This window comes from Dryobates pubescens, chromosome 16 (genome assembly GCF_014839835.1).
Source record: "Dryobates pubescens isolate bDryPub1 chromosome 16, bDryPub1.pri, whole genome shotgun sequence".
NCBI classification, from domain to species: Eukaryota; Metazoa; Chordata; class Aves; order Piciformes; family Picidae; genus Dryobates; species Dryobates pubescens.
In genome coordinates this window covers 10,770,197-10,795,057 of record NC_071627.1, presented here as the reverse complement: position 1 = coordinate 10,795,057, position 24,861 = coordinate 10,770,197, and the positions used below count along the sequence as shown (strand labels likewise).

Here is a 24,861-nt window from a genome sequence, read left to right as displayed (position 1 = left end):
CTTTTGGTTTTTTGCTTCTTTCTTTGCATATTGTGAAGCTTAGCTTCTGAACTCCATCTTCCATGCTTCATTATTATACATTATTGATCAGCATGCATGGTCCTGCTGCTTCACAAATCTAAGAAAGATGTTCATCTAACGTGACAGAGCTTATGCTCTAAACTTTGTATGGAGATGGTGCATTTGCTAAAGAATTGTTCAGAAAGTGTGGAGGCTGAAATGGAAGTGTACTGGATTCTGTGTGCCATATCTTAATATTTTAACCTTTAATAAATATTTTATTTGCAGAGGTTTTGCTTTTGCTTCCTGATACAGGTGCTCACATCAGTTACTTTGTTCAGAAACAAGTCTGTGATCAGCCATTTGGATGTTGTTTTAAAGCCCAGTGAAATTCAGTGACTTGATTATCTCATATTTTGAAACTGCTGTCTAAATGGACCTTTCAAAGTTCAGACAAAATTTCTGTCTACTTTTGGGTAGACTATAATAATATAGGTACAGTGCATGAAATTTTGCAGAAGTAGGACATTGTGTGGTCTTATTTTATTTAGATTCATTTTATTTAGACTCAGAAATGAGCTGGTCTGGGAACTCTCCCACAGAGGTGATATACTTCCACTGACTGATGAAGGATAAACTGAAGTGGTGATACTATAGGAAGGCCAGAGGGTGTTGTAAATGGCCCGTCATGCTAAGTGCTTGTTTTTCACTATGTTAACTCACCCTAATATTTTATATGTTGAAAGACAGGATAAGCCAAAACTTCAGCCAGCATCCAGGCCTCACGTGGCTATTTGATTAATTGCTAGCATATTATTTCACATTAAAAGTTCAGGAATTAACTAGTTCAGTGACAGCCAACAAAGTTTTGTCATGAGATGGTTTACAACCATTTACTATGTCCTATATAGAGCACAGAAATTAAATAAATGCTGGTTTTCCCAATTTGATGTATATTAAAATATTTAGGTAAGGCATACAATTTTCAGAGGGAGCCTAATCTATTTCTCTTTTACCAGAGCCCACATAAGCCCCTAACTCTCTTTGGTTTGACAAATTTTATCAACTTGCAGAAATGACATGAGTAAATACTTTAGCCATGATTGAAATTCAGGTGTTCCTTTCATACATGATCTTGCTCTGATCCCTAGGTAATATATCTTAGCATAATGATGGTTTTGTCTGGTTTTTCCTTTAGTTCAATTTCTGAGAATACTGTATATGCATTTGTCCATTAAAAAAAAAAGAAAAAGAAGTTTTAATAGTAAACCTGAATCATGGGTATCAGGTCATAGATATATTTATGGTTGAATAAATATATACAGAGACTCTCATTTGCATTATTAAATCTTTACTGATTTTTGTAACTAACCTATACCTAAATTAGTTTTGAGTTTCTGAAGTATATGTCTGTTCCCAGTTCAGGCTAAATTTCTTTATATTAGCTAGCAGCTGGTGAAGCCATAATATTTTACCCAGTGATTCCTGTGTCACATTTCATGCCAATTATTATATCTGAAGCAATTCAGTTATGTGAAATTTTATCTACAACCAGCTTGTGCTCCTTGCTTTTAAATTCAGTATCACTGAGCAGAATTCTAGGTTTTTGCATCAGACAATGTACCTTTCAGTGGTTAAAATAATTCTTAAAAGGGTGGGGGAAAAAAATCCTTCAACAGAATGAAAAATACTTCAGATACCGTTTTTGGATCATGTCCAATGTCTACATTAAAAATGCTTTCCAACACCAGACGAAGCCGGAATCATAACAACTCATTTAATACCACATGCTCTCTGAAAAAGAAAATGAGATCAGTAGTTAAATGAAATGCCCACAGACCCTGGGCATGGTGCACAAGATCAATAAGGATGATAATGTAGAGATGTGGGAGGACACTAAACTGGTGTGTTACTCAAGATTTATTTTGTCTTCCTGAATCTTTCAGAGTGCTCTATGGAAACAAGATCACAGAGATTCCCCAGGGCCTTTTTGATGATCTTGTGTCTCTGCAGCTGCTGTGAGTATGATCCCTTCCTCTTCTCTATTCTACAGGCAAGCTAGATTTACTGTTTTTTTAGCTTCTGACATTAATAAAATCACCTTTTCCACTGAAAACTCACTGGGATGTGCTAGTCCATTGTCTCTGTGTCAGACAAGAGAGAGGCAAAGGCTGAGGGAAAAAAAGAAGGTGCCAACAGTTTTATTGCACAGTGTGTGTAACGGGTAATAGACGTGGAGGATTTATGTGTGGGGAGGAAATGAGAGACGTGCTGAAGTTCAGGAAAGGAAATCTGGCCGCTGGTTGATGTGCGGGTGGGGATGCCATCTGACTGGTTTTACACATCTAGCATTTGTGGTTAAATATCTAGATCCTTGAGGGCTACTGTGTTGCAAGTGCCTGCTCTTGAAAGCAAAATGGCAATATGAAAGATCTCATTCTCACCAGCTATGCTCAGTTCCATATTGTTATTATGCTGAATGTGGCTTAGTTGCAAGAGATATTATTTCAGAATGCAGTGTATATTTGAGTATTTTATGCCATTTGGGATTAAACACACATCTGTAATCAGGGCTAAGATGGATATCATACAGTCCTCAGTATTTATTAATGTAGCATACAAAATTTCCTAAGCCAAATGTGAAATTGCAAATTTCACTCTTGTCTCCATAATCACATTGGGAACCAGTAACTCCTTCAAAGAGAAGGAAATCAGCTGCTCTTTCAGCCAGTCAGTAGAAGGAGCAAAAGTAAAATGAGTTTATTATGGATTCCTCATATTCTGCATCATGGATGATGCATTCTGAAAGCAAAGGTGACATGTGATCAGTTAATAATTCTGGTTTATATAACATAACCCTCCACTTCCAAACAGTAAATTCTGTTACATATAAAATAAAAAGTAGCTTCTGGACATGTTATTTTAAGCATTCCTGTTTTGGCATAACCAGAAATGAGTATCTAAAAGTTCACGATTGCCATTCAATCCATCACTCCATGATTGCTCTCTTTGCTGCATTTATGTATTACATAAAAGTAAACATAGCTTTAGATTAGAAATACATGAGCAAAGCCCAAGACCTAAAATGTGATATCACAGAGATAGCTCTATATGTTAAGTGAATGACTACTCAGAAGTTTAGTTTATTCCTAAGATCTTAGTTGCAAACCCAGACCACTTTATTCTTGAGAAGGACAAGAAGGATCTTGGTTTGTTTATGACAGTCCTTGACCTGTGATGGTGGGGAGCTGTTCATCACCTCCTACATGCAGCCAATTGTTTTGTCTTCACCTTTTGCACATCCTTTTCTGGCATCTCCTTTCCTCTGTCTTGTCCCATACCTCACATGTTTGTTAGTGCTTCAGTGTCTTTATGGCCAGCCTGTGTATTTAGCAGGGGAGGCATTTTTCCCCGTGTGAGAACAAGAAGTATAAAAGTGTTTGGATGCTGGGACTCAGCACGTGCTTATGTAACTGGCCTGTTAGTCATTGTCAGGCTCAGGTTGCCTTCAGTGCAGTGAAGATGCTGCCAGTGAAAGGAGAGATAAAACTTAACTTGTCACTTTGACCTCTGAGAAAGAAACTATATTGTATAAATCTGAGCTTTATCATAGTCCTCTTCCTCAAATATTACGGTTGCAAGTTCAAAGTGATACACAGTTGCTGTATCTAACACAGAACATTTTACAGGTAGGATCTTTTCCAGTAGAAAATAAAAAGAATAATAATCACTCAAGACATGGCTCACAGTGTCCTATAAAAAAGTGGGTCCAAAAGTTTTGCATAAAGCATTAGGCGGATCACAGTGCCTTTATATTATAATCCTTGTATACTGTGGGCTTTCAACCAATTACACATTTAAGTCTGAATCATCTCAACTGGTGCCTTTTTGTTAAGGGGGCAAAATCTGTATGCCATAGAACCATTAAAAGCTGAAAAGATGTAAGTGGGTTGCCCCATTATGGGATTTCCAGATTATTGTGGCTCTGGAGCCTTTCAGGGTCTTCTTGAAAGTGTTTGACTGTAAAGTAGCTTTTGGCAAGGAGAACACTGAATGGTCATGCTTTAACTGCAAACAAATGTTTGCAGGCTTTTCTGGTCATGGCTTTGAAGCAGCTATTATGGGTTTGCTTGTACTATTTTAATGGATACTGAAAAAAGAAGTGGCATTTGTTGGTTTTAGACCTGCTGTTGAACAGTTGGAAGAGTGCCCTGTGATTTGATCTAATTTAGTGTTCAGTGGGCTCTAGATTGGATTTCTTCTTATTAGTCTGGAGACACACTGATAAGAATGCTCTGATTAAGGTATCCTGGTAGCTGCTGTAATTTGCTAAGCTTGTGCTGGAGCATTTTTGAAAATATGCTGGTGTATGGTGAAGCAGGAGACAAACAGAAACAGGGAGTCATTGTGGGGCCTGTATAAAATCATTGAAATTGCATTTAGAAGGAAAAATAATTACTGTGAAATTGCTAATATTGTTATTTACTGGTTTGGATAAGACTCATCAGAGTCAGAAATGTTATTATCCTTCTCTTTCAATATACTGTCACAATATAGGACCAGACTATTACACTTTTCTTCTGGTACAGTTGTTTCATTTAAGTGCTTTACATCTGCAGACAGTACCACTGGTGTCAGATACAGTATCCTCAACTGTCCCATTGGGCTCTGGTGTATGGGAAATAAAGAATTCTAAACAAGTTTTAAACTGCCTGCCTAGCATTAGAATTCTGTATTTCAGTCATATAAGACTGAGGTGAGTAAGCCAATATTATGTTATATTTGGCAAGAAAATAACCAGGCATGGGTAGGTAATGAGGTTTTTCTGTTGGGGTATGATGTTGGCTTTGTGTGGGTTTGTTGGGGTTTTTTGAAACCTTACTGATTTAATGTAAAATATTGTTTCTGAAGCCATCATTATAATTAGCTATCTTAAGTAGTTAACGCTCCCCACATAAATAATCACAGTTGAATTTCTGTTAAATTGCTGATTTCACAAATTGTTTGTCTTCCTGAAGACACCATTGTAACCAATACAGCAGCAAACATTATTACAGAAGTCCAACGACCCATCTGTTCTGTGCAACAGAAGCTTTTCTTGGACCATGTTATTTTCTGTATCCTATTCAGAGTTGCCAGGAGAGGGGAAGCTAGAAAGCTACTGTAGCTACTGTACCCTATCCTTAATCCAGCAGGCTGGACTGAGTGTCTTCTGAGAATTCTAGGTCTGCTTGGATTATAGAGAGCCAAACTCTTTTCCAAAAATTAATAACTGGAGTGGTTTGGGTGGTTTTTTGTTTGTTTGTTTGTTTGTTTTGGGTTTGGTTTTTATTTTAACAGCAAACTGAACCTTTCATTGCACTGGGGTAATAAACCCAGTGTTTGATTAATGACAGTTGCTTGTGTAACCTGCATTTGCGTATCAAAAGAATGGAAAGGGTTTCAGTGTAAGGTGGAAGCTTTCAAGTGACCATTAGCTGTGGTCACTTTGAACTCCTGTCCAGGAGGCTTTTGGTTAACCTTCATCTGTCTATAAACTGGAATACATTTAAATGTCCTTCTCACCTGTCTTTCAGTTTTCCTGGAACATGGACAGGCTCTTCCAGGAGCCCTTGAGTTTGCCAAACTGTCTGCCAATCACTGCACAGGGGGCACAATGTAACACTGTGCAGCTTGCTCTTTCAGCAGCCTTGTGACAGATAAGGCTGACGGTTTCTCTGCTTGCTCCCAAATGAGCAGAGCCAGACTGCAGTGAAACAGTGAATCATGTGGCTCAGGACAGTGAGCTGTGGATAATGGGCACCAAGTTTGTTAACCAGCGTTTTTCATATCTACTTCCTTCTCTGAAACCATATTAAGACAAACATTCTGGCAGCCTTTTTATTACCGCCATACACTGTGTGCTTCACAGTGCTCTTATTTCTTGGAACCTGAAGGTATCATCAAGTCTCTAATGTTTAAAGAGGCTGTCTAGCAAAATAATACAAGGGGATAAAATCTCATTTTTCAGATGTTTGGCAAGTATCACTTTTCAATAAACCCTTTTCCTGGAGGCCATTTACTTTGCATAGTTGCTAATCATACAAAGGCTCCGGCATGTTGATCCCAGATCTTATGATTGTGATCCTCATGGCTTGCAGGTCAGGAAAGAATCCCTACAGTGGACTCTGTTTTGATGTTGCCGGAAGTACAGGTACTCCTGGGGTGCATATATATTGAAACCATAAAATAAAGCCAAAAGCTTACAGCCCTCTCCTACTACCTGATCATTAGGGAAAACTCAGCACTGTAGTTGGAAGTTAGACATAACTGGAGTTAGACATACTGAACAGATAAAGTAACTTCAAAAGTGGTGAAAAATTAGACTTCTGGATCAAATCATCTCACCTGGATAAAAATCAAAACTAGAAATTATATTTACAACTGCAACTTGGTTTTATTTAAAATAGACTTATGTGAAGTGACAAGTTGTCTGTGTCCTTTCAGAAACTCCTGTTATCAGTCTGCCCGAAAATTCAGCATTGAGTGATCTCCTTTTTAGCCTGTTTTTGTGCTGTTTCTTCTTGGATGAATATTTGAAATACTTGGAAGTCCCATAGCTCTTCTGGTGAGGTTGCTTGGAAAATATGTCCATGGCAAATTTGCCAAGTTTGAAGTGCTTGCGTTGATTTGTAATTGTAAATTTAATCCCAGTACTTAAGAGCTTAAACCAGGATCTACCAGTTATTTATTGTGTAATTTCAGAGCTTGTTAGAAGCTCAAAGAAAATCCAGTGAAGCACAAACCAATGCAAAGTATTTTTAAAACAAGAAATACAAAATTGCACTAAGAATCTACATCAATCCCAATATTTTGTATTGTATACATTACACCCTTGTATACTTGGGTATCATTAAACAGTGATGCAAACAGTATATAAGTGCCAGAAGCAAGAAATGTCAGTTTTCCATCTCCCAGTATGTCTGGGAAAGACTGGCACAGTAGTCTCTCCTCCTCCCATAGCAATCTTTCTGAGGTTTGAGTGGTGGATCAAATATTATTCCATGGAGTTCCTCATTTTTCCAGTGGAGAATTGACAAGAGATATTAAAAAAAAGATACCTTCTGACTAGATGTGAGAGGAAACATTTTCACAACTACAAGCCCTACCATGGAGCAGGCTGCCCAGAAAGTTCTGCATTCTCTGTCCTTGAAGATTTTAAAGACCATATTGAATAAAACTCTAAGTAACCTAGTCTGGCCCTAGAGCTCTCTTGGTTTGGGGAATCTAATAGAATAAACCTCTCAAGCTTCCTGCCATTCTGAATTACCCTGTGATCTGATGAAATAATTATCTGCATTCAATATCTATAATATGGTCATGATTCAGACCAGATAACCTCTGGAGGTCCTCTGTAACCTAGGTAATTTCTGGGTTCTGTAATTTTAAATTCTTAGCAAAATGGCATATGAATGTTCCCTTGATTGCTCAGAATATTTCTGACTACAGCTGAGATGCTGTGCAACCTTTGTCCTTCTTGTCTAGGGCAGAATATTCTCCACACAGACCCATTTAATAGCTTTAGAATTGTTTTCAAGCCGCTTGCCTTAAGCTTTTTTCCTTCCGATTTCTGCATTTGAGCTGCTATTGTGATAACATTACTAAGCTCAATAACTGCTGTTAAAGTGAGGGAGAAGCATCTGCCAGACACAGAAATACAATTACAGTCAAGCACTAATGAAAGACCGTAACAGCATCTGCCTTTTCTGTGTCACTTCTGTAGCCTGTCTGCGTACAGTTTCCCAAAACAACTGCTAGTTCATACGTCAGTGTGTAATTCGTTAGCTCTTCTGACGCCAGTGCTGCATGCACCTGACAGAAACTCTCTGAGTTATTATTGCACAAGAAACTAACTTCCTGATAGTGCAGGAAGGTGAGAAAATATGTTCATTCTGTTGAGCATCTGAATTACTGTTTGGTTATCTGAAGTCAGCTGCCACATTACCTGCATGCATAAGTTAGACAATATTGAAGTTGAATAGCAGAAGCCAGGTGCTGTAACAGCACTCACTTATAATTCTCCAGGTAGTAACACGGGATTTTGTGGATGATTTTCCAACTGGTGTTGCAGTCTTTTCTATTGAAAATGAAAGGAGACCTTTAAAATCTCCCTAAACAGGACTGTCTCACTAAACCAGGACTATGTTCTATGCTTCCTTCTTCTTGCCTCATTATCAGCTTGTGATTTTTCCATTTTAATGTTTGTTGAATAAATTTTTCATCGTCATCCCCACCACCCAGTTTCTTGCACATGGAGAAACACTTGAAGCTGGTTCAAGCAAGTATAATGATGATTTCACACTGAGTATTATCAGTTGAAGCACTGATGGACATTGGTCAGTCATTACATTAGAAAATAAAATTCTAGTAGATGTCTAAATATCTTGACACAGTGAGAGGCAATCAGATTACTCCCCTACACTCCAGGCCATTAAAACCCCATTCCTGGAACCTCATATAATTATTTTTCCCATAAGTAAGCAAGGACACACAGTTCTGTTGTTAGACATGGCTTGTCATTGCTAGGATGACGGAGCACTTGACTAGGTACTTCCATATTGGCACATCAGCTGTTGTCTGTGATGAGTTGTGTTAAAGATAATTCTTGACTCACTTGGCTATTGATATTCTATAAAAGTCATGTATATTTGATTTGTATTCTGCTGTAACCCATGCAAAACTATTACCCAGTTCTCTCCTTCCATACAAGTCTCCTATGCATTTTACACCTGCCTTTTTCTGGTGAGTTCTCATTTTCCCCCAGTGGAGTCTGGCATGTGGGATGTGCCAGACAGTTCTTGAGATGCATTTTCATTCTCATCATGTTGTCATTACTGTCAAAACACAAAGCTAGTGAAAAAGAGAAGTTTTCTAGTGGCTCCCTGACAATTTCCTTTTGTTTCACTAATGTACCTAGAATGATTTCTGGTCCATCCTGTAGCAACAGAAATCAACCTGCTGTCTCTAGAATGTTTAAAGGTTGATAAGCTGCGCTTTAATTCTCCAAATTATGTACTTATTTGCCTATAGTTTGATTACTTGACTTCACTGAGCTGAAAATACGAACATTGAGAAGAGTAAAAGCCATATAAACATCCGTATTTGCTCTTAAAAAAAACAATTTTTCAATCATTTTGGGTTTATAGTTCAAAATGTTATTTAAATGTTAATCACTTGAAACTGTGCTTGGGCATATAATTCAATTATGGACCATCTTAATTATGCAGATGGTGCTTGTGAGCATCTGATACAATTACAGTGCCAATTCAGTGCACATTCATTCAAAGAGCTTAGCTGAAACATTATTACTTCAATGTGTGTGGACAAACTCACTTTTTCAGGAAATGGGTTCATGGAATTGTAATACTGCTCTGCTCATTGCTTTCAGTGATGTGTAAACCACAAGGTCTTTAACCATTCTCCTATATTCTATGGTGGTCCTAGGCTTGCAAGAGATTTCTTCATTTTTTTAACATATCCAGAGGGATGAAAATGGAGACTTGAGTTAATAATCCATCATCCCTCTATGTAGCAGGCAGTTTTATTTCTACTTGAATTTTTAACCTCTATCTGAATTCTGCACCACATCTGGAGGCTGTGTGTAAATCTCATCCAATTAAGCCAATAACAAAATAGGAAAATCAGTGGAATTTACTTTCACCATAAATTGGTGCAAAATAAATACCATGTAGTTCTTGCTAAATAAGACTCAATATTTAATATTGTCCCTTCTTTTGGTGGCAGTCCAATATAAAGGACCTTTACCATGTTTTCCAGCACGGTTCTGTATTTAAGAAAGATCAGTGTTTCTACCTCCCTAGAGTATGTTTTTCTCATTGCCTTGGTGTTAGTTAAAAAAAAAAAAAAAAAAGAAATCTTAGAACCACTTTTAACTCCATGCAAGGCCAGCTTTGTACAGCTAATTAATAGTGTCATGAGGGAGGTTGTGATAGTGAAGAAAGATTAAGCAAAGAAATGGAATTTATAAAGGGGAATATCCATAGAGGGGCTATTTTAAAAGAACAGAGTTTTCAAAGGAATAGAAACCTTAATGCTTCTGGCCAAGGATCATATCCTAACTCACAGTAAGTGGGAGGAAAAAAAATTAGGGGTGATTTATTCTGCTTTCTCATGGTGTTTCATTTCTTCCCTCCCCTTTCTCACTGATTCCAATCAGAAATAAGCCATTAATCTATTTCATGATTCACCAACTGTGACCACATCTGTGTTACTGTTGTGCATGCTATCTTCGCTCTTTAGATTTAGGTACTGAACGTATATAGCATAGATATTATACTCACCTGTCACCTCAGGAAAGCTGTGTAGGACCTGAATTCCTGTTTCTAAACAGTCTGCAGGAGCACTTTCCTGTTCCAAATTGCTATCTCTGATGCTTGAAGAAGAGAGTGTGCTTCTGTATTTGTGGTTGTGTGCAGGATCAGTTTCTCTCATTTTGGGTCTTACAGAAATGTCAGAGATTGTATCACTATGAATCTAGTCATTGAAAATCCATACCAGCAAAACTTGTCACATTGTAAATTCAGATTTCCAGCATTGAGTTTATTCATATTTTGTTGAAACTAATCAGAAAATTAATTTAAATCCTGTGCATTCACTGCAGTTCTAGGTCAACTTTTGCTCTGAGGATTTATTAAGTGGGATCAATGATGGTTAGACTTCAAGTTCACTCTTTGCACAGGAGCAAATGGCATCTGCACAGCACACCGCTCTGGTATGTGCACTTCTTAAGCATCACAAGAAGACACACTATCCACATATACAAGTACAGCTGTAGTTCAGTTGTATATTCTCATATTAATGAGATTATTTTTGAAATTAAAGAAAGATTTTGTTATTTGCTCTTTATGCTTTTCTACAAATACTGCTTGTAACAGAAAATATTACTGTAATATTAGGGGAGAAAAAAGCACCTGGCAAAATAAATTGAAGTTTCATGCTGTATAACTTACATCCCAAGCCTCTGTCATGGAATGATCTGTTGAAGCCCCTCACCACAAGAAGGACATTGAGTTGCTGGAGCAGGTCCAGAGAAGGGCAGCAAAGCTGGTGAAGGGTCTGAAGAACAGGTCTGGTGAGCAGAGGCAGAGGGAGCTGGGGTTGTTTAGTCTGGAGAAGAGAAGGCTGAGAGAAAACTTCATTGCTCTCTACAGCTCCCTGAAAGGAGTCCCTTCTCCCTAGTATGAGGTGATAGGATGAGAGGAAATGGCCTCAAGTTGCTCCAGGGAAAGTTTAGGTTGGATATTAGGAAAAATTCCTTTTCTGAGAGACTGGTCAGCCCCTGGAACAGGCTGCCCAGGGAGGTGGTGGAGTCACCATCCCTAGAGGTGTAGACGTAGCACATGGGGACATGGTTTAATGGCCATGGTCCTGCTACATCAATGGTTGGATTCAATGATCTTAGACAACTTTCCAGCCTAAATGATTCTGTGATTCTAATGTGCATTACTTAAACCCATTATGGGAGCAGTGCACAAGGACAAGGGTTAGAAACCAAAAGACTTGCAATGCGTAAGTGCATGTCTAGGGTTATTGTTCAAAACTCAGCAGCTAATTCTGCTCTCTAATAGCTCCTTAACTGTTCTTTATGGAAAAGTTAATGTGCAAACTTGAAAGAGAAATGCATAATGCACAAGAACCAATGGGGAATAAACTGCTTTGGCTAGGACACACAAATGTCTTGTAAGCAGTGACATTGATGTTTGCTGTTGGAGGAAAATCTTAGAAGTCAGATGCGTGGTAGAAACTGTTCTTGCAGCCTAATATGAAAATTGTGCTGTTACTGCTGGTGGAGTCAACCAGAAGTAACACACACCAGGAGTGTGGATGAGGTGTCACATAATTATCAGTCACAATAATACAGATTCTAGAGAGGTCATACCAGTCTAGCTTATGCTTTCATAAATTTTTTTTTTGGTTAGTAGTTCATGCAAAAATGTAACCTCCTTTATTCATCGTTGCCTTCTATGGGACTTTCTGTCCTTTGACACCAAACTGTTTCTCACAAAAGAAGAAACTTCTGGTAAATTGATATTGACTGTTCTGTAGGCTGGGAAAGGTGAGTTCTGTTCTGACTCCCTCTCATTCCAAAGCACTGTGTTCCTGTTCTCCTTGAGAAAAGGGCTTTGGTCAAGTATGCTTCTGTCTTGTCTTTTATGTTTCACAATTACTGTAGCCATTCACTGTAGTAATGAGGTGCTGCCAAAAGGACAGTAGGATCAGAGAGCTGTACTGACTGCACAGTGTTCCAAAGGTTTCAGCAATGCAAATCCAGCTTGCTATGCAGAGGAAGAAGCTTCTGAGGTTATTTTGTGGGGCTGCATCATGTGCAGCTAACATGTATGCAATTTTTCATTGACAGGTTGCCCTGTTGTATGTAGCAGTGTACATGCAGTGCTGCTAGAGCTGTGGTTAAGAGGCATTGTTTGCTTGCTGAGGAATGGAAGATGACTTTTCATTTTTATTTATAAACACATTTTCTTCTGATTTAGTATTAGTGTGCTGCCCCATAGAGGGCCACAGTGCTGCAATATTAAGCCCTTCAAAGTTATTGGCAAAGTAGCAAGAATTTAATGACCAAGAGAACTGAATTAATAGCATCAATTGTTTGCAATGTAGCATTTTTCTCAGTAAAAAAAAGATGGGGATTCTGGCTTTTGTAAGAACAGGTCATTTCTTGCCTATTTTCCTTCTGCACCTAAAATACTACATATGCAGATGACTGGGACAATTTAAATGTTCTTGTGTTGGAGCGTCTCAGAGGGAGATCTAGCTTCTTGTTGGGATTGTATATACTTGTATACATGACAGAAAAATGTTTTGGTGACAGAACTCTGGCTGGATAATCTTAAGAGAGCTTGCACAAGTACTGGCTGAACTCATTAGTTCTTCCAACCAGCTGCTCTGTAGATGTGGAAAATACATTTTTTAAAAGGATGTAAATTGCCTTTGTGCTGCTTTTCCATGACTGCAGAGGACTGTGGTGTAACTGTGACAGGTTGCTCATGGCTTTATTCAGTATCGTCTTGAAAACCTCCAATGATGGGAGACTGCTCAACTCATCTGAGCAGCCTGGTCCAGTGCTTGACTCTTCTTAGGTATGAAGTGAGACTGCTTTTCAGCAAATTTTAGTCCAGACCCTACACTTCTCTCTTCTTGTCTCTGAGGAGAATCATGTTTTCTTTTCTTCCATGATCAAATTAACCCTGCACTGCTTATCAAAAGAAGTCAGGCTTCTGGAATTTCAGTTAGATTTAAGACGGCTGCTGATAAAGAAAACTGGAAAAAAAGTTTCTTCTGCCTGTGGACTTTGTGTATGAGTGTGTGCATGGAATAATAAAGTGGGGAGCATTTGCCATTTTTGCATATATTAAGCTGAAGACTTCTTTAAGTGTTTGTGGAGAATTTTGAACAAATTGGATGGTGGGTGAAAAAAGCCCACAAGATCTTGTCAGTGTTTTAAGATTGGTAGCAGTTATATGTCTATATATTCTCCTGCTATTGGAGTTCTAGTGCAGACTGTGATTTTTCACCTTTTTAATGGCAAATGAAGACCTTTTTATGTGGATTGGCTTTGGTGACTGGGTTAATTTTTTTTTAGATTTAGCCCTGAAGTTCAGTCTATCTATATTTGATTACTACCAGATTAATGAATGATAAACCTTTCCTCTGTTTTCAGGCTCCTCAATGCCAATAAGATCAACTGCCTGAGGGTAAACACGTTCCAAGGTCTGCATAATCTCAAACTGCTATCTCTTTATGACAACAAACTGCAGACCATCAGCAAGGGGCTCTTCGCACCTCTCCGATCGATCCAGACTCTGTGAGTATGCAGGAATATCATAAATGACAGCTCTCTCCTTTTCCCATAAAGATGTTGCCTGTTTTTGCAAAGGCTTTGCATCCGAGATTAAAACAATTTGGAATAGACCCTAGGGTAGTAGCCCTTCCTTTTCTGACAGAAATAAAAGCAGCAAGAAAAAGAAGTATTGCTTAAATTCAGCACAGCCAGCTATCAATAAAACCTGCCCATAGCAACATAAATGTCATAAGTGTGTTAAGCCCTCAGAGTAATTCATTCATACTGTTTGTTGGGAAGATAATAGGGAAATTTGACTCTGTGCAATATGGGAACAGCAAAATCTATCAAAGATATCACCTAACACTTTCTAGTGTTGTTGGCATCTCTCCTTGCTGGGTCTGAGTCCTGCTGTACAGTTTGTGACTTTGGAAACCACATTTCAGCTGGTGTTCTGCTTAGGGGAAATGGTACATTGTATTATTTGACCCATTAAGACAACCCACTAAACATTTTCTGAGGGTCTATGAATTGGAAGCATTAGGAGAAGAGGGATCGGAAGCAAAATTGGAAGCAAAAGAGCAGAAATTACAAAAGATGGTTTCATCTTAAAACTGTAAGTAGTAGGATAGTAAGGTAAACAGTACTATTCCCTCAGAGCTGGAGTTGGCAGCCTGATAGAAATTAAAAACTAGGAGGAACTCCCTTACCCAACTGCACATATGTGAGTTTATGTATATATTTGTGTGTGCATATGTAGAGAAGAAGTTCTGTGTGTTTACACAGTGTGCAAGCACAGGCATTTTTAGTGTTAAAATATGTATGTGTGTATAAATACAATGCTATTTTACTGCTAATGTATTTTAATACTGGAAATGCATTGGCCAAGTTAGTTATATAAATGTTTAAATTCATATTAAAAAAAAATATTTCTAGCAGCAGGGTATCTGCTACCTCCTCAGCCACAAGTACAACCTTAATTTCCCAGAAACATGGCCAGTATGTATTGCTGCAAACCAGTAAGGCATTAGAAAATCAACCCACCCCCAAACCCAGTCCTCAAACCCTCCCTTCTTCACTGTGTTTTTTCTGCTGCAACATGCAGTATATGTACATAGATACACATGAAAACAAGAGTAATAGAGAAGGTTTGTTTATAGAGGTATGTAAGAATCGTCCAGCTGAACAACAGGCAGCACCCTTAGGGTATAAAAATGGCTCCCTGGTTTCCACTGGGGTTTTATCACCAGTCCTGGTGGCCGCTACCTGGAATAGACTTGTTGCTTCACACCAAGACACTTTTTCATTAAATGTTTTGATTCATTCCCCCATTCTTAGAGCTCTAAGTGATTGCCATTTTCTGCCTTTTTTTTTTTTTTTTTTTTCCTAGAGCTATAAAACTAGTCCCATATTCTGCCTCTGTATCCTTGTTTGTTCTTTGGACCTTGCACACCAGGAATGACTCCACTACAACAGTAATCTTTAGTTTCTCCAGGAGCTTTCTGCTGTGTATGCTTTCATTTCCCACTCCCTGACAGCCCTTGCCCTCCTGTATTTCATACTTACTCTGTTAAGTGACAGTTCATAAATATAACTGCAAACAGAAAAGAAAAGAAGTTTTTCTAAGTGGAAAAAACACACTAACAGCAGAATTCTTGTGAGGCACTAACTTTACACCTCTGTCCAAACCAAATTTGAACATCTGTCATTTCATAAACTCTCCTTGCAGTTATCAGAAAGCCATGTCCTGCTCTCTTTAAGTTAGAGGGATTGGTGCAAGTTAACTGAGATCAGAATCCGGCTCTGAGGTAGACCTAACAAACTCTCCTAATACAGTGCTCAACTTTGTCAGGCAGAATAAATCATGCTAGCAGTGGAGAAATACTGTTTCTCTCTGAGATACTCTAGCAGATTTGTATTAACAAAGTCAAAATACCCAGTTGAAGTCAGTGCTATAATATCTATTTCCAGATGTGTGGGAAATGTGTTGTTTATAATTTGGTGAAGGATAGACTAAAGTTCTACCCTGCAACAACAGTTCAGTCTCAAAAGTAAAAATTTTTGCTCCAGGAAAAACTGCTCAGAAAGGGAACACTGTTACACAGGATGGCTGTATGCAAATGCCAGTTTAACTCTTGAGAAGAGACCTCTGGATCACTTCTAGCTTTGCCCACAGATCCAAAGCTTTTTACTAATTCAGATTTTGATCCCCAGGAAACTGAGCATGCCAATAATATTTCTTTTCAACCAGGATACAAGATGATCTTCAGGTCAGGTACATCTAAAAAGGTGCATTTCTCTCTAAAGGCAGCATGTCAGGCTCTCAGGAGGAAGCACTGGACTTTGTAGACAGGAGGTCTGTGTGCATAAAGCAGACTTTGCTATCTTAATTTTTGTTTCCTCTATGAAAGGACTTGCAGCAGGCTTAATGAGCTACGAAATGTGATAGCTCACAGAATTCTCCCATTCATGTGCAGCTCTGTGTGGTTTCCGCCAGGCCTGGGTTTTTGGAAGCTTATTCAATTACTCTACTCTTCAGGTTTGCGTTTGTGAAAAACAGTGATGGAGTACAGTGTCACAGGTCACTTCTGATTAAACATCCCATCCTTCTTGCAGACATTTAGCTCAGAATCCATTTGTGTGCGACTGCCATTTGAAGTGGCTGGCTGATTACCTGCAGGATAATCCGATAGAAACCAGCGGTGCTCGATGCAGCAATCCGCGTCGCCTTGCCAACAAACGAATCAGCCAGATCAAGAGCAAGAAGTTCCGCTGCTCAGGTAATTCATTTATCCAGGCTGTACTGCACTTTCAATTCAGAAATAAGCAGGTCCAGAGAGCCTGCTAATTGAATCTGCAGGACAGTGTTTGCTATAATGGATATTATGGAGCATCTTTTAAAATTAAATTTGGGAAATTCAGTTAGTTCTCCAGAAAGCCAATTACCTTATGGATGAGGAAAAAATAAAATAAAAATAAAAAAAAAAGGGGGGGGCAGTCTGGAGCTGTCTTCTCTTAAAAACAAGGAAAAGGAGAAAGAGAAAAGCTTGTAGCATTGAATTTAAAAAAACCCGTCTGTTACAAAATGTCTAGAGAAAACAATTAAGATATCTATGAATCCATGTGGCAAATGTCATCTTTTGAAGGAGTGGAAGGTGAAGGGAGCATCATTTGTATTCAGGCAGAACTCTTACTGACCTTAATAAGCGCTGAGCTCAAGTAAGTTCTCAGACCTAAAAGGCTAAGTAAGTAATGTGAGATTTTCATACAACTGTCAATGAGCATTTCTGACCCAGAATGTGAGTAAAGCGGGGGGGGTGGGAAGATGGCATTAATTGACATACTTTCAAAGATTTTTTTGTATGTCCACAAGTAACATGCACTAATTCAAGTAAAACTCCCACTGAAGTTGGTGAGATTTTTTTTTGTTTGGCTTACTCATTGGTGAACCAAAACTTGCATCACACTTTAGGGAAAGATTTTGTGCTATGAGCTAGATTGAAAAATACTTCCACCTAATAATAACCTCTGAAGTAACGTAAACACCATTTTTTCAAACCTATCTGTTCTTTATTTATGGTCCAGCTATCAGTAAAAGGACATTTATTTCCCTATACAGCACAACTAAGCAGACTGCTCCTTCATGTGTTTTTGCTATTGGTTATTTGTATTTTCAATTACTGCATTTTTGTGTACTGTAAAGACAAGCAGGTTTCAGTGAGCAAATCTATTAGTGTGTACTAAGAAGAAAAATAGAAAATGACTGTTATTGATGAGTACCTTGCACTGTTTTCTATAAAAATCACTATGATGTTTGTCTTTTTCCTCTAGAAGAAAAAAACAAAAAACAAAAAACCAACCACCAGAAAATCAACCAAAAAACCCAAAACAAACAACTATGATTAATTGTGTTCCTGTTGGTAAAAGATTAATGACTGTAGATGGAGATGCAGCATGAAACTGAATGGCAGCAGCCCAAAACAAGCCATTGTGCTTTGTGTATCTCTGCGAGCAATATGCTGAGCTAAACCTTCTCTTTATGGGGAAAATAAAATAAAGACAACTTCATTTGCAGTCAGGTTTCCTAGGGCATGCTTGTTAAAGTCTTCAATCACTTGCAACTCAAGCAACAAAATTTATAACCAGAACTGAAATGATGACATACTTTTATCTAGGTTTTTGGATTGTGGCCATCATAGTAACAAGGTAATTAGTCAGTCATATTCATGTTTAAACTGGAAATGAAAATGCATAAATATAATTTAGAAAGGAAAGTAGCCACAGAAATAGATTGGTATAAATCTGTACTCAGTTTGCCATTGCTATTGTCTTCTGCTTTTATTAATAGGCTAGAGAAATTAATGTTATGTATGTGCATGCATGCCTGGAACAATGGCCCAAGCTATTGGATAAGGCAAACACCATCTGATATCATTTATGAAAGATTATAGCTAAGAAGAGCAACAATACAGAACACAGTACCTGGTGAGGTTGAGAATAATATTTTGTGTGAGTTCTTATCTTGGGGGTCCTTTCTTTGAGGCATTAGGCTCTTTTTCCCTTGGTCTCCAGTTCTACAAGTATATCAAAACCACATGGAAAAGGCATAAACCTGACTTATGAAGGAGCAGAGCAGGGATTGTACAGCTTCAGAACAAAGATTTCAGCTGGATGAAAGCTAATTCTATTCAAAAGCTCAATGGAGAAGATATCCTTGCCTGTAGAGTTTCCAGATGGCGATGAGATACACTGAACTCGACTGACTGTCTGCTCACATGAGACAGGGGGAATGTCTAATGATTTAGAAGAATCTTAGTTTGTAAATCAATCCAGAGAACAGACACCCTTGGTACCTGTTCTGCTCAAGTTGTCCCTCTGAATCATGGCTGCTTCAGACTTGGCATTTGGCAGGAATTTTCCATGTTTGCATTTTGAGGAGTATATTTCATCCCGGGTTTTAACACAGCATGTCTCTGTGCAGAAAAGTCCATGAGGTATGAATCTTCATCATTCAAAGTCAGAATACTGAGCAGTGCTTTGTGTTATCCAGGGATGAACCTGCACAATCCCACTGGGTTGGCAGTGCTTTGTAACTTGTCAGTGTCCTGGCTGGCTGTGGGATTCTTACTGTGTAGTTTTTACATGTAGATTTTACATCTTGTGCTCAGTGTGTGAGAAAGGAATTTTAATTTTTAATCTTTTTGTGAATCTCTTTTCCCAAAGGGTTCTTGTTTTGGGATCCTGATATTTTAATATGTTTGGGGTTTTTTTTATACAAGTCCATAGTCAGTAATATGGTTTTGTTGGGGGAAAGTGCAGCGGATATGAAGGGTTGGTTAAAGAAGTAATATGAGGTATTTTATCCTGACCTGCTCTTTGAAAAGTGATGAGGATGCACAGAATGTTTGAGTTCTGTGGGAGAAGAGTTACTCAGCCAGTGTCAGGATTACACTTATGAGCAGTTAAATTTAGGTGAGCTTCATACTTGGACATCTGGGAAATGTCTGGTTCTTGAGTCACAAAACTCTGATGTCCTGAATAATCTGCGGGTTGTCCACCTTACTTTGAACTTGACAAAATATTGTAAAGAGGACTGTCAGTAAGGACTTGGCGTGAGAAACAAATGTGAGTGTTCAGTAAATTAAGAAAAAACCAGGATGTGTATATTATACAAGGATAGGAGAGAGGAGTGCTTAGCAGGAAGGGGGAAGAAAAGCTGAGGCGCTCCAAGTTTCATCAGTCTGAAGTGGTAGAGGAACACCAAGAAGGTCACATTTGAAAATTCAAACCGGCTAAATAGAACTTTATTGATTAATTAAATGAAACCATGAAGACAAAACTATGCAGCATAGGGAAAAATAAAAATCAAAAAATCAAGTCTAGAAAAACTTCATTCTGCGTATTGTTACATTCAGTTTTTATTGGAGCTCCCCACTCTCCTTTTAGACAGCATTTAGCAAGAGGAACATGCCGTCTTTTTGTAATTAATCATCAAGGCACTTTTCCCAGATGCTATTTCCTCCCCAAACCAAATGACTCAAGCTTTTACTGATAGTGATGGAGCAACATCTGCAAAGGTTATGATGGCCATAGGAAGGAGATTGTGTGCAACAGGTAGATAATGTGCATAATTCTTTTGAAAAGGAGAATTGGAAGCATTATAGCATGAAATGAAGGAACAGCAGGGAGAGGGGCATGTTTTTGCCTGGGGCTTTGAGACAGGCAAAGCTGTTGCATATACTACCAAGTACATTTAGGCATCAGATTGCAATAGATACTATTGCCTGTGTTTTTCTGCCTTCCGTTTAATGCGATGCACCAAAATAATAAACCGCCCCCTTGCTCAGCTTTCTCCCCACAGCTATAGAATCTGAGACTAAAAGAGGTTTTTCTTGAAAGAGAAATTGGAGGAATGGGCTGTGACTAATTCTTTCCTTCTTCTGTTTAGAAAAGGGAAATGCTGTCATTTTCAGTGGCAACAGTAAAATTGTAATGATTGTTTTCTTTTAAGCTGCATCTGCCCACTATGACCACCTAAGGATCCAATGATTCTTTCCAGCCTTAGGTCACAGGAGGCTCCCATTCTTAGTAGAAAAAGGAAGAAAAAATAACAACAAAAATCTTCTGCCCACTAGCATTGGATTAAGTTCACAACACAGCATTTCTGTTTTCCAAAGCAGCACTGAGCTTTAGGAGGAAGGGAAATGAATCTATGAGCAGATTGTGTTGTCTCTGTGGTAGCTTATTGTCACTTCAAGAATTGGCAGGATCCTTGATTGCTGTGTGACACTGGGTATGAAATAGCTTTTGCAGAGAGCTGCCCTTGTATTCAGCTGTAGAGCTTTCTTCCCCCCAACATGTTTGCATTTTTCAGTATATTGTGTATTTTAAAAGCAGTGGAGGTTCCACCTGCTGTACCTACATGTTTCTGATAATGATCAAAGCCTGTGTGTGTCTAGAAGCATCACATCATGAAAGCTTTTTTACCTTTTAATTCTGAGAAATAAGAACCTTAGAAATAAGATTACTAGCTGAAATACTGTGAAGTGAACCTGTCTTCCTGCCTCCTCTGGTGTTGGGACATACATTGTATCTAACAGACTTTAATTAGTTACTTCAGTTCCAGATAATGCTGTACAAGTCAGAAGCGTGGGGAGGAGGACAATGAGCCATCTGCCAGCACAATTCACTCGTTTTTGAGCACTGCTTCTTGTTAACCCAACATAAATCAAAGTCAGCCTCTGTTGTACATATGGATCCAGAGCTTATATATGTAGCACTGGTGTCACATCTCTTGTGTTATCCCTTCTTACTAGAAAGTAACTTAGTTACTGTTAGTCCCCTCAGAATTTTTGAAGGAATTTCATACAACCTCTTAAAAAATAAGTTTTCCTTCTAATTCCTTGTGTCTTGTTTTTTTTTTTTTCCCCAGCCTCTGTTTTCATACATATTAATCTTTCATGGATTACCTGCCTCTTTCAGAACATAGGTCCTATGATTTGTGATTAGCTGAAATTTCCTTCTCTCTTTTCTGCATTGTTTCAACTTAAACACCTAGAACTGCACAGGATGGAGCATTCCCAGTCAGGAGAACACAGGCTGCACAAACAGGCCTTTTATGCCCAGTCCCTAAGGCAGTTGGCATGTTTCTTGTCCCATCACAGAATTACAGAATGATACAGGTTGGAAAGGACCTCTGGAGATCATGTAGTCTAATCCTCTTGCTGGAGCAGGTTCACCTAGAGCAGGTTGAATAGGACAGTATCCAGGTGGGTTTTGAATGACTCCAGGGCGGTGACTCTACCATCAAAGGAGAGGGTGAGGAGAACCTCCCTCAACCTGTTTGCCACACTATTCTTGATGCATCTTGGGATGCCACTGGCCTTCTTGACCACGAGGGCACATTGCTGGCTTATAGTCATCCAGCTGTTCACCAGGACAGCCTTCAACCTGTACTGATACATGGGTTATTCCTCCCTAGGTGCAGTCCCTTTGTTGAACTTCATGAGATTAATCTGTCCTGCTCTCCTTGGTCTCCCTAGGTTATCTCCTTCTCTGCTTCTAGTGACATACAAATGCTATTTAAGCTCTTTGAGCTCTGAAAATGAAAGGTGCAATATCTTGTTACACCTCAACCAGTGTGTGAAAGGCAAGTGAATTCCATCCAGGTCTTCCATAATTTGGCAGACTGAAACACCTTCCTGTCGATTCTGTAATTTGCCACTCTGATGACAGCTTTGCAGATTTCATCCATTTTGAGGAACAAATAGTCACTTGCAGGCTACCCTTCATATTCCTGCACTTCGTATTTTCTGTTTGATCAAAAGCCCTGGAACCCTCTGCTCTTGTCAGCCTTGTAACAGTGCTGCATTGTCATGTGCTTGGGGACAGGTGATAGTGCCTGACCTGAATGTGCTGTTCTCCAGCAGCTCTTGACTGAGCAGGCATCAAGCTCTGACAGTTTGTAGGTTTGTCAATGCTGCAGGTGAGAGTGGTGGAGATCAGCAGTCCTGCACTGGGTGCTCTAGGCTCAATCACATGTGCAGGAAATCTTGTCTGAGGCCAAGCTCCAACACTTTTCTCTCAATAGGGCTTTTGCTCAAGTGGATCAAAAGGAATATGAATGATACAGACAACTGAAAAATACACTTCACTCAGATTTCTTTCTGTGGGATGTTTGGTGTATGCTTTGGTTTTATTCAGTTAAACACTATGTGTTGTACTTTTTTTTCTTCCCTGAAAGACACACAGAACCAGTGAAAGTACCTTCAGAAACTCTGCATATAGCTAAACTCAGGGCATGCATTTGAGCATAAGAATATTTCTATCTAAATGGAAGGTTGTTTGACAGCAACAAATCATCTGCAGATTAAACCCTAGACCTAATTCATCCTTGTGAATGTGAAACATTCACTCTACACTGTGTCTGAGTATATTTGAGCTTTGGTTTGCATGACATTCTTCTGAAGTTGAAGTCATTGGAGAACACAACACAAACTGCTATGAGCTAATTCCAATGGAGATAAATTCCCTTGTACAAGTGTAAACTAGTTATAGCCCTCCTTTCTCTGTAAATCTTTGATAGCAATTCAGATATTTTTGCTAATATTTGTGTCAGTTACTCTAATTCCTCACTAGCTCGTGATAAACACCATGGGGACATTTTCCTGCACTGCAGTAGGGGGGAAATAGGCAGAATGGAAACTATTTTGCTCAAGGAAGCATAAGCCTAACAGAGAGCAGGTGGGTCTGTTTGGCAGAGAGTGTGGTTCTTAATAAGAAAGTAAATCAATGTGTCCCAGTTAAAAAGTTTATTTTAAGGCTGTGCTTTATTTTATTTTTAAGATGAAGTAGTCTTCACAAAACCTAAACATCTGAACTGTGTTGTTACCAGCCAACATCCTTATCTGCAATTATAGATGAGAGGCAAGGAAAAGAGGGAGAATGAATGTTGAGTCACAGATGCATCCACATCACTTAGGCATCCAAATAACATAGTTGTCCTAAATTCCCCTTATAGGCAGAGTACAGAGCTATACAGATTTCTCACTTGAGATCTGAGTTCTTCTCTGCAGGTGTCTGCATTAACTATGGTGGAAAGCTGAGTGATTACTCAGTACCTCAAAAACTAACATGGGACAAAGTTTGTCTCTTCTCTCACATTGCCATAGCCTGTGTTGACATTAAGCTGAGCAACACCAGAGGTGCAAAGTTAGCACTGTATTGTGTGTATAGTGGTCACTTGAATAAGATAAAGAAAGTGATTGGAGAGGCATTGGCATGAAGAGAGCTCATCAGCTAAAAACAGTGCAGGAATGTTTGAGCCTGCAACTGGACAATAAATTTTCATCTCATGATTGCCACAGTCTCCTGAGGTGTTACAGCTTGATGGGACAGTTAAAAATAGGGTCCTATCTTCAAATTCATTGCCACCTATGGATTCAGTGACCGATGAACAAACAGATCTTGGGTAAAGAGGTGAATTAACACTAAGAGCAAACCATACAATGCCATTTGAATGTAGAGTATATCCAATGGAGGGGCTTGGGGAAAACTGGCCAATATCTGGAGATAAGATCATTCCTTGTCAACTCATGCTTTTTTTGCCAACATTTATGCACAATGATTGTGGGTACAACCTGGGGCTTGTGGAAATTATTTAATTTATTTTTTTAAATGGAATTTATAAAGTAGTGTGCTGCTCTCTGTAAAAAAACAAACAAAACCCACAAAACCACAACAACAACAAGGAGCCCCAAACAAACAAAAAAACAACCGAACAATAACAACAAACCACAAGAGGAGGAGGCTCTCTTCTTGCACATTTTTTTGCAGTAGTCTGCAACATGCATAAAGACCAGAATGTGCCTGTGGAGTATTTTGCCTCTTATGTATTCTGAGGACATAAATTAGGGTTTTGGCAGAGTTTTCTTTGTGTGCTGGTACCTCTTGTTCATTGTAGTTGATGATTAGCTTAGGCAGTTATTGTAAGCAGTGTTTAATTAGTGCGGCAGAGGAATAGAGATTTGTTCAAAATATTCTGCAGGGGTTTCTCAGGAAGACATTTGCAGGGCTCTGACTGCATTTGTTTCCAATAGGACTGAAAGAGTTCATTGACACTGAAACTACTGAGTTTATTATGGATATTCCACTTAATACTGAAAATCAGTATGAAATATAAAATCAACCATTCCGTCTCATTGCTTAACAGAGTACTGTAGATCAATTTAGTGGAAGACCCAGAACTGCTTCATTATTAAGCCAGTGCAGGAATAAGGGTATGGAACTCTGCATCCTTCTTTGTTAGAGCCATACAAAATGACTGGCAGGAATGCTAGTTATAGGTTTAATTTCTAAATAAATGAGATGTGGATTCCAGGGTCATGCATACTTTGAGTGAATCATGGAAGCGAATTAATGCCTCTTTGTGCTATGTTGCATGAGTCACAAAAGAAAATTAATAATCTAATTGTTGTATCAGTTAGGACTCTGGCTAGCTTGGCAGC

General features: G+C 38.8%; 1 protein-coding gene across 1 annotated transcript in view; it reads left to right on the top strand.

Moving 5' to 3' along the window:
* SLIT3 (slit guidance ligand 3) overlaps window positions 1-24,861 on the top strand; it is a 508,252-nt gene that overhangs the window by 351,531 nt on the left and 131,860 nt on the right. Inside the window, exons 12-14 of the mRNA XM_054168241.1 lie at window positions 1,947-2,018; window positions 13,736-13,879; window positions 16,472-16,635. Coding sequence (XP_054024216.1) covers window positions 1,947-2,018; window positions 13,736-13,879; window positions 16,472-16,635 — 380 coding nt within the window. The remainder of the gene's footprint in view (window positions 1-1,946; window positions 2,019-13,735; window positions 13,880-16,471; window positions 16,636-24,861) is intronic.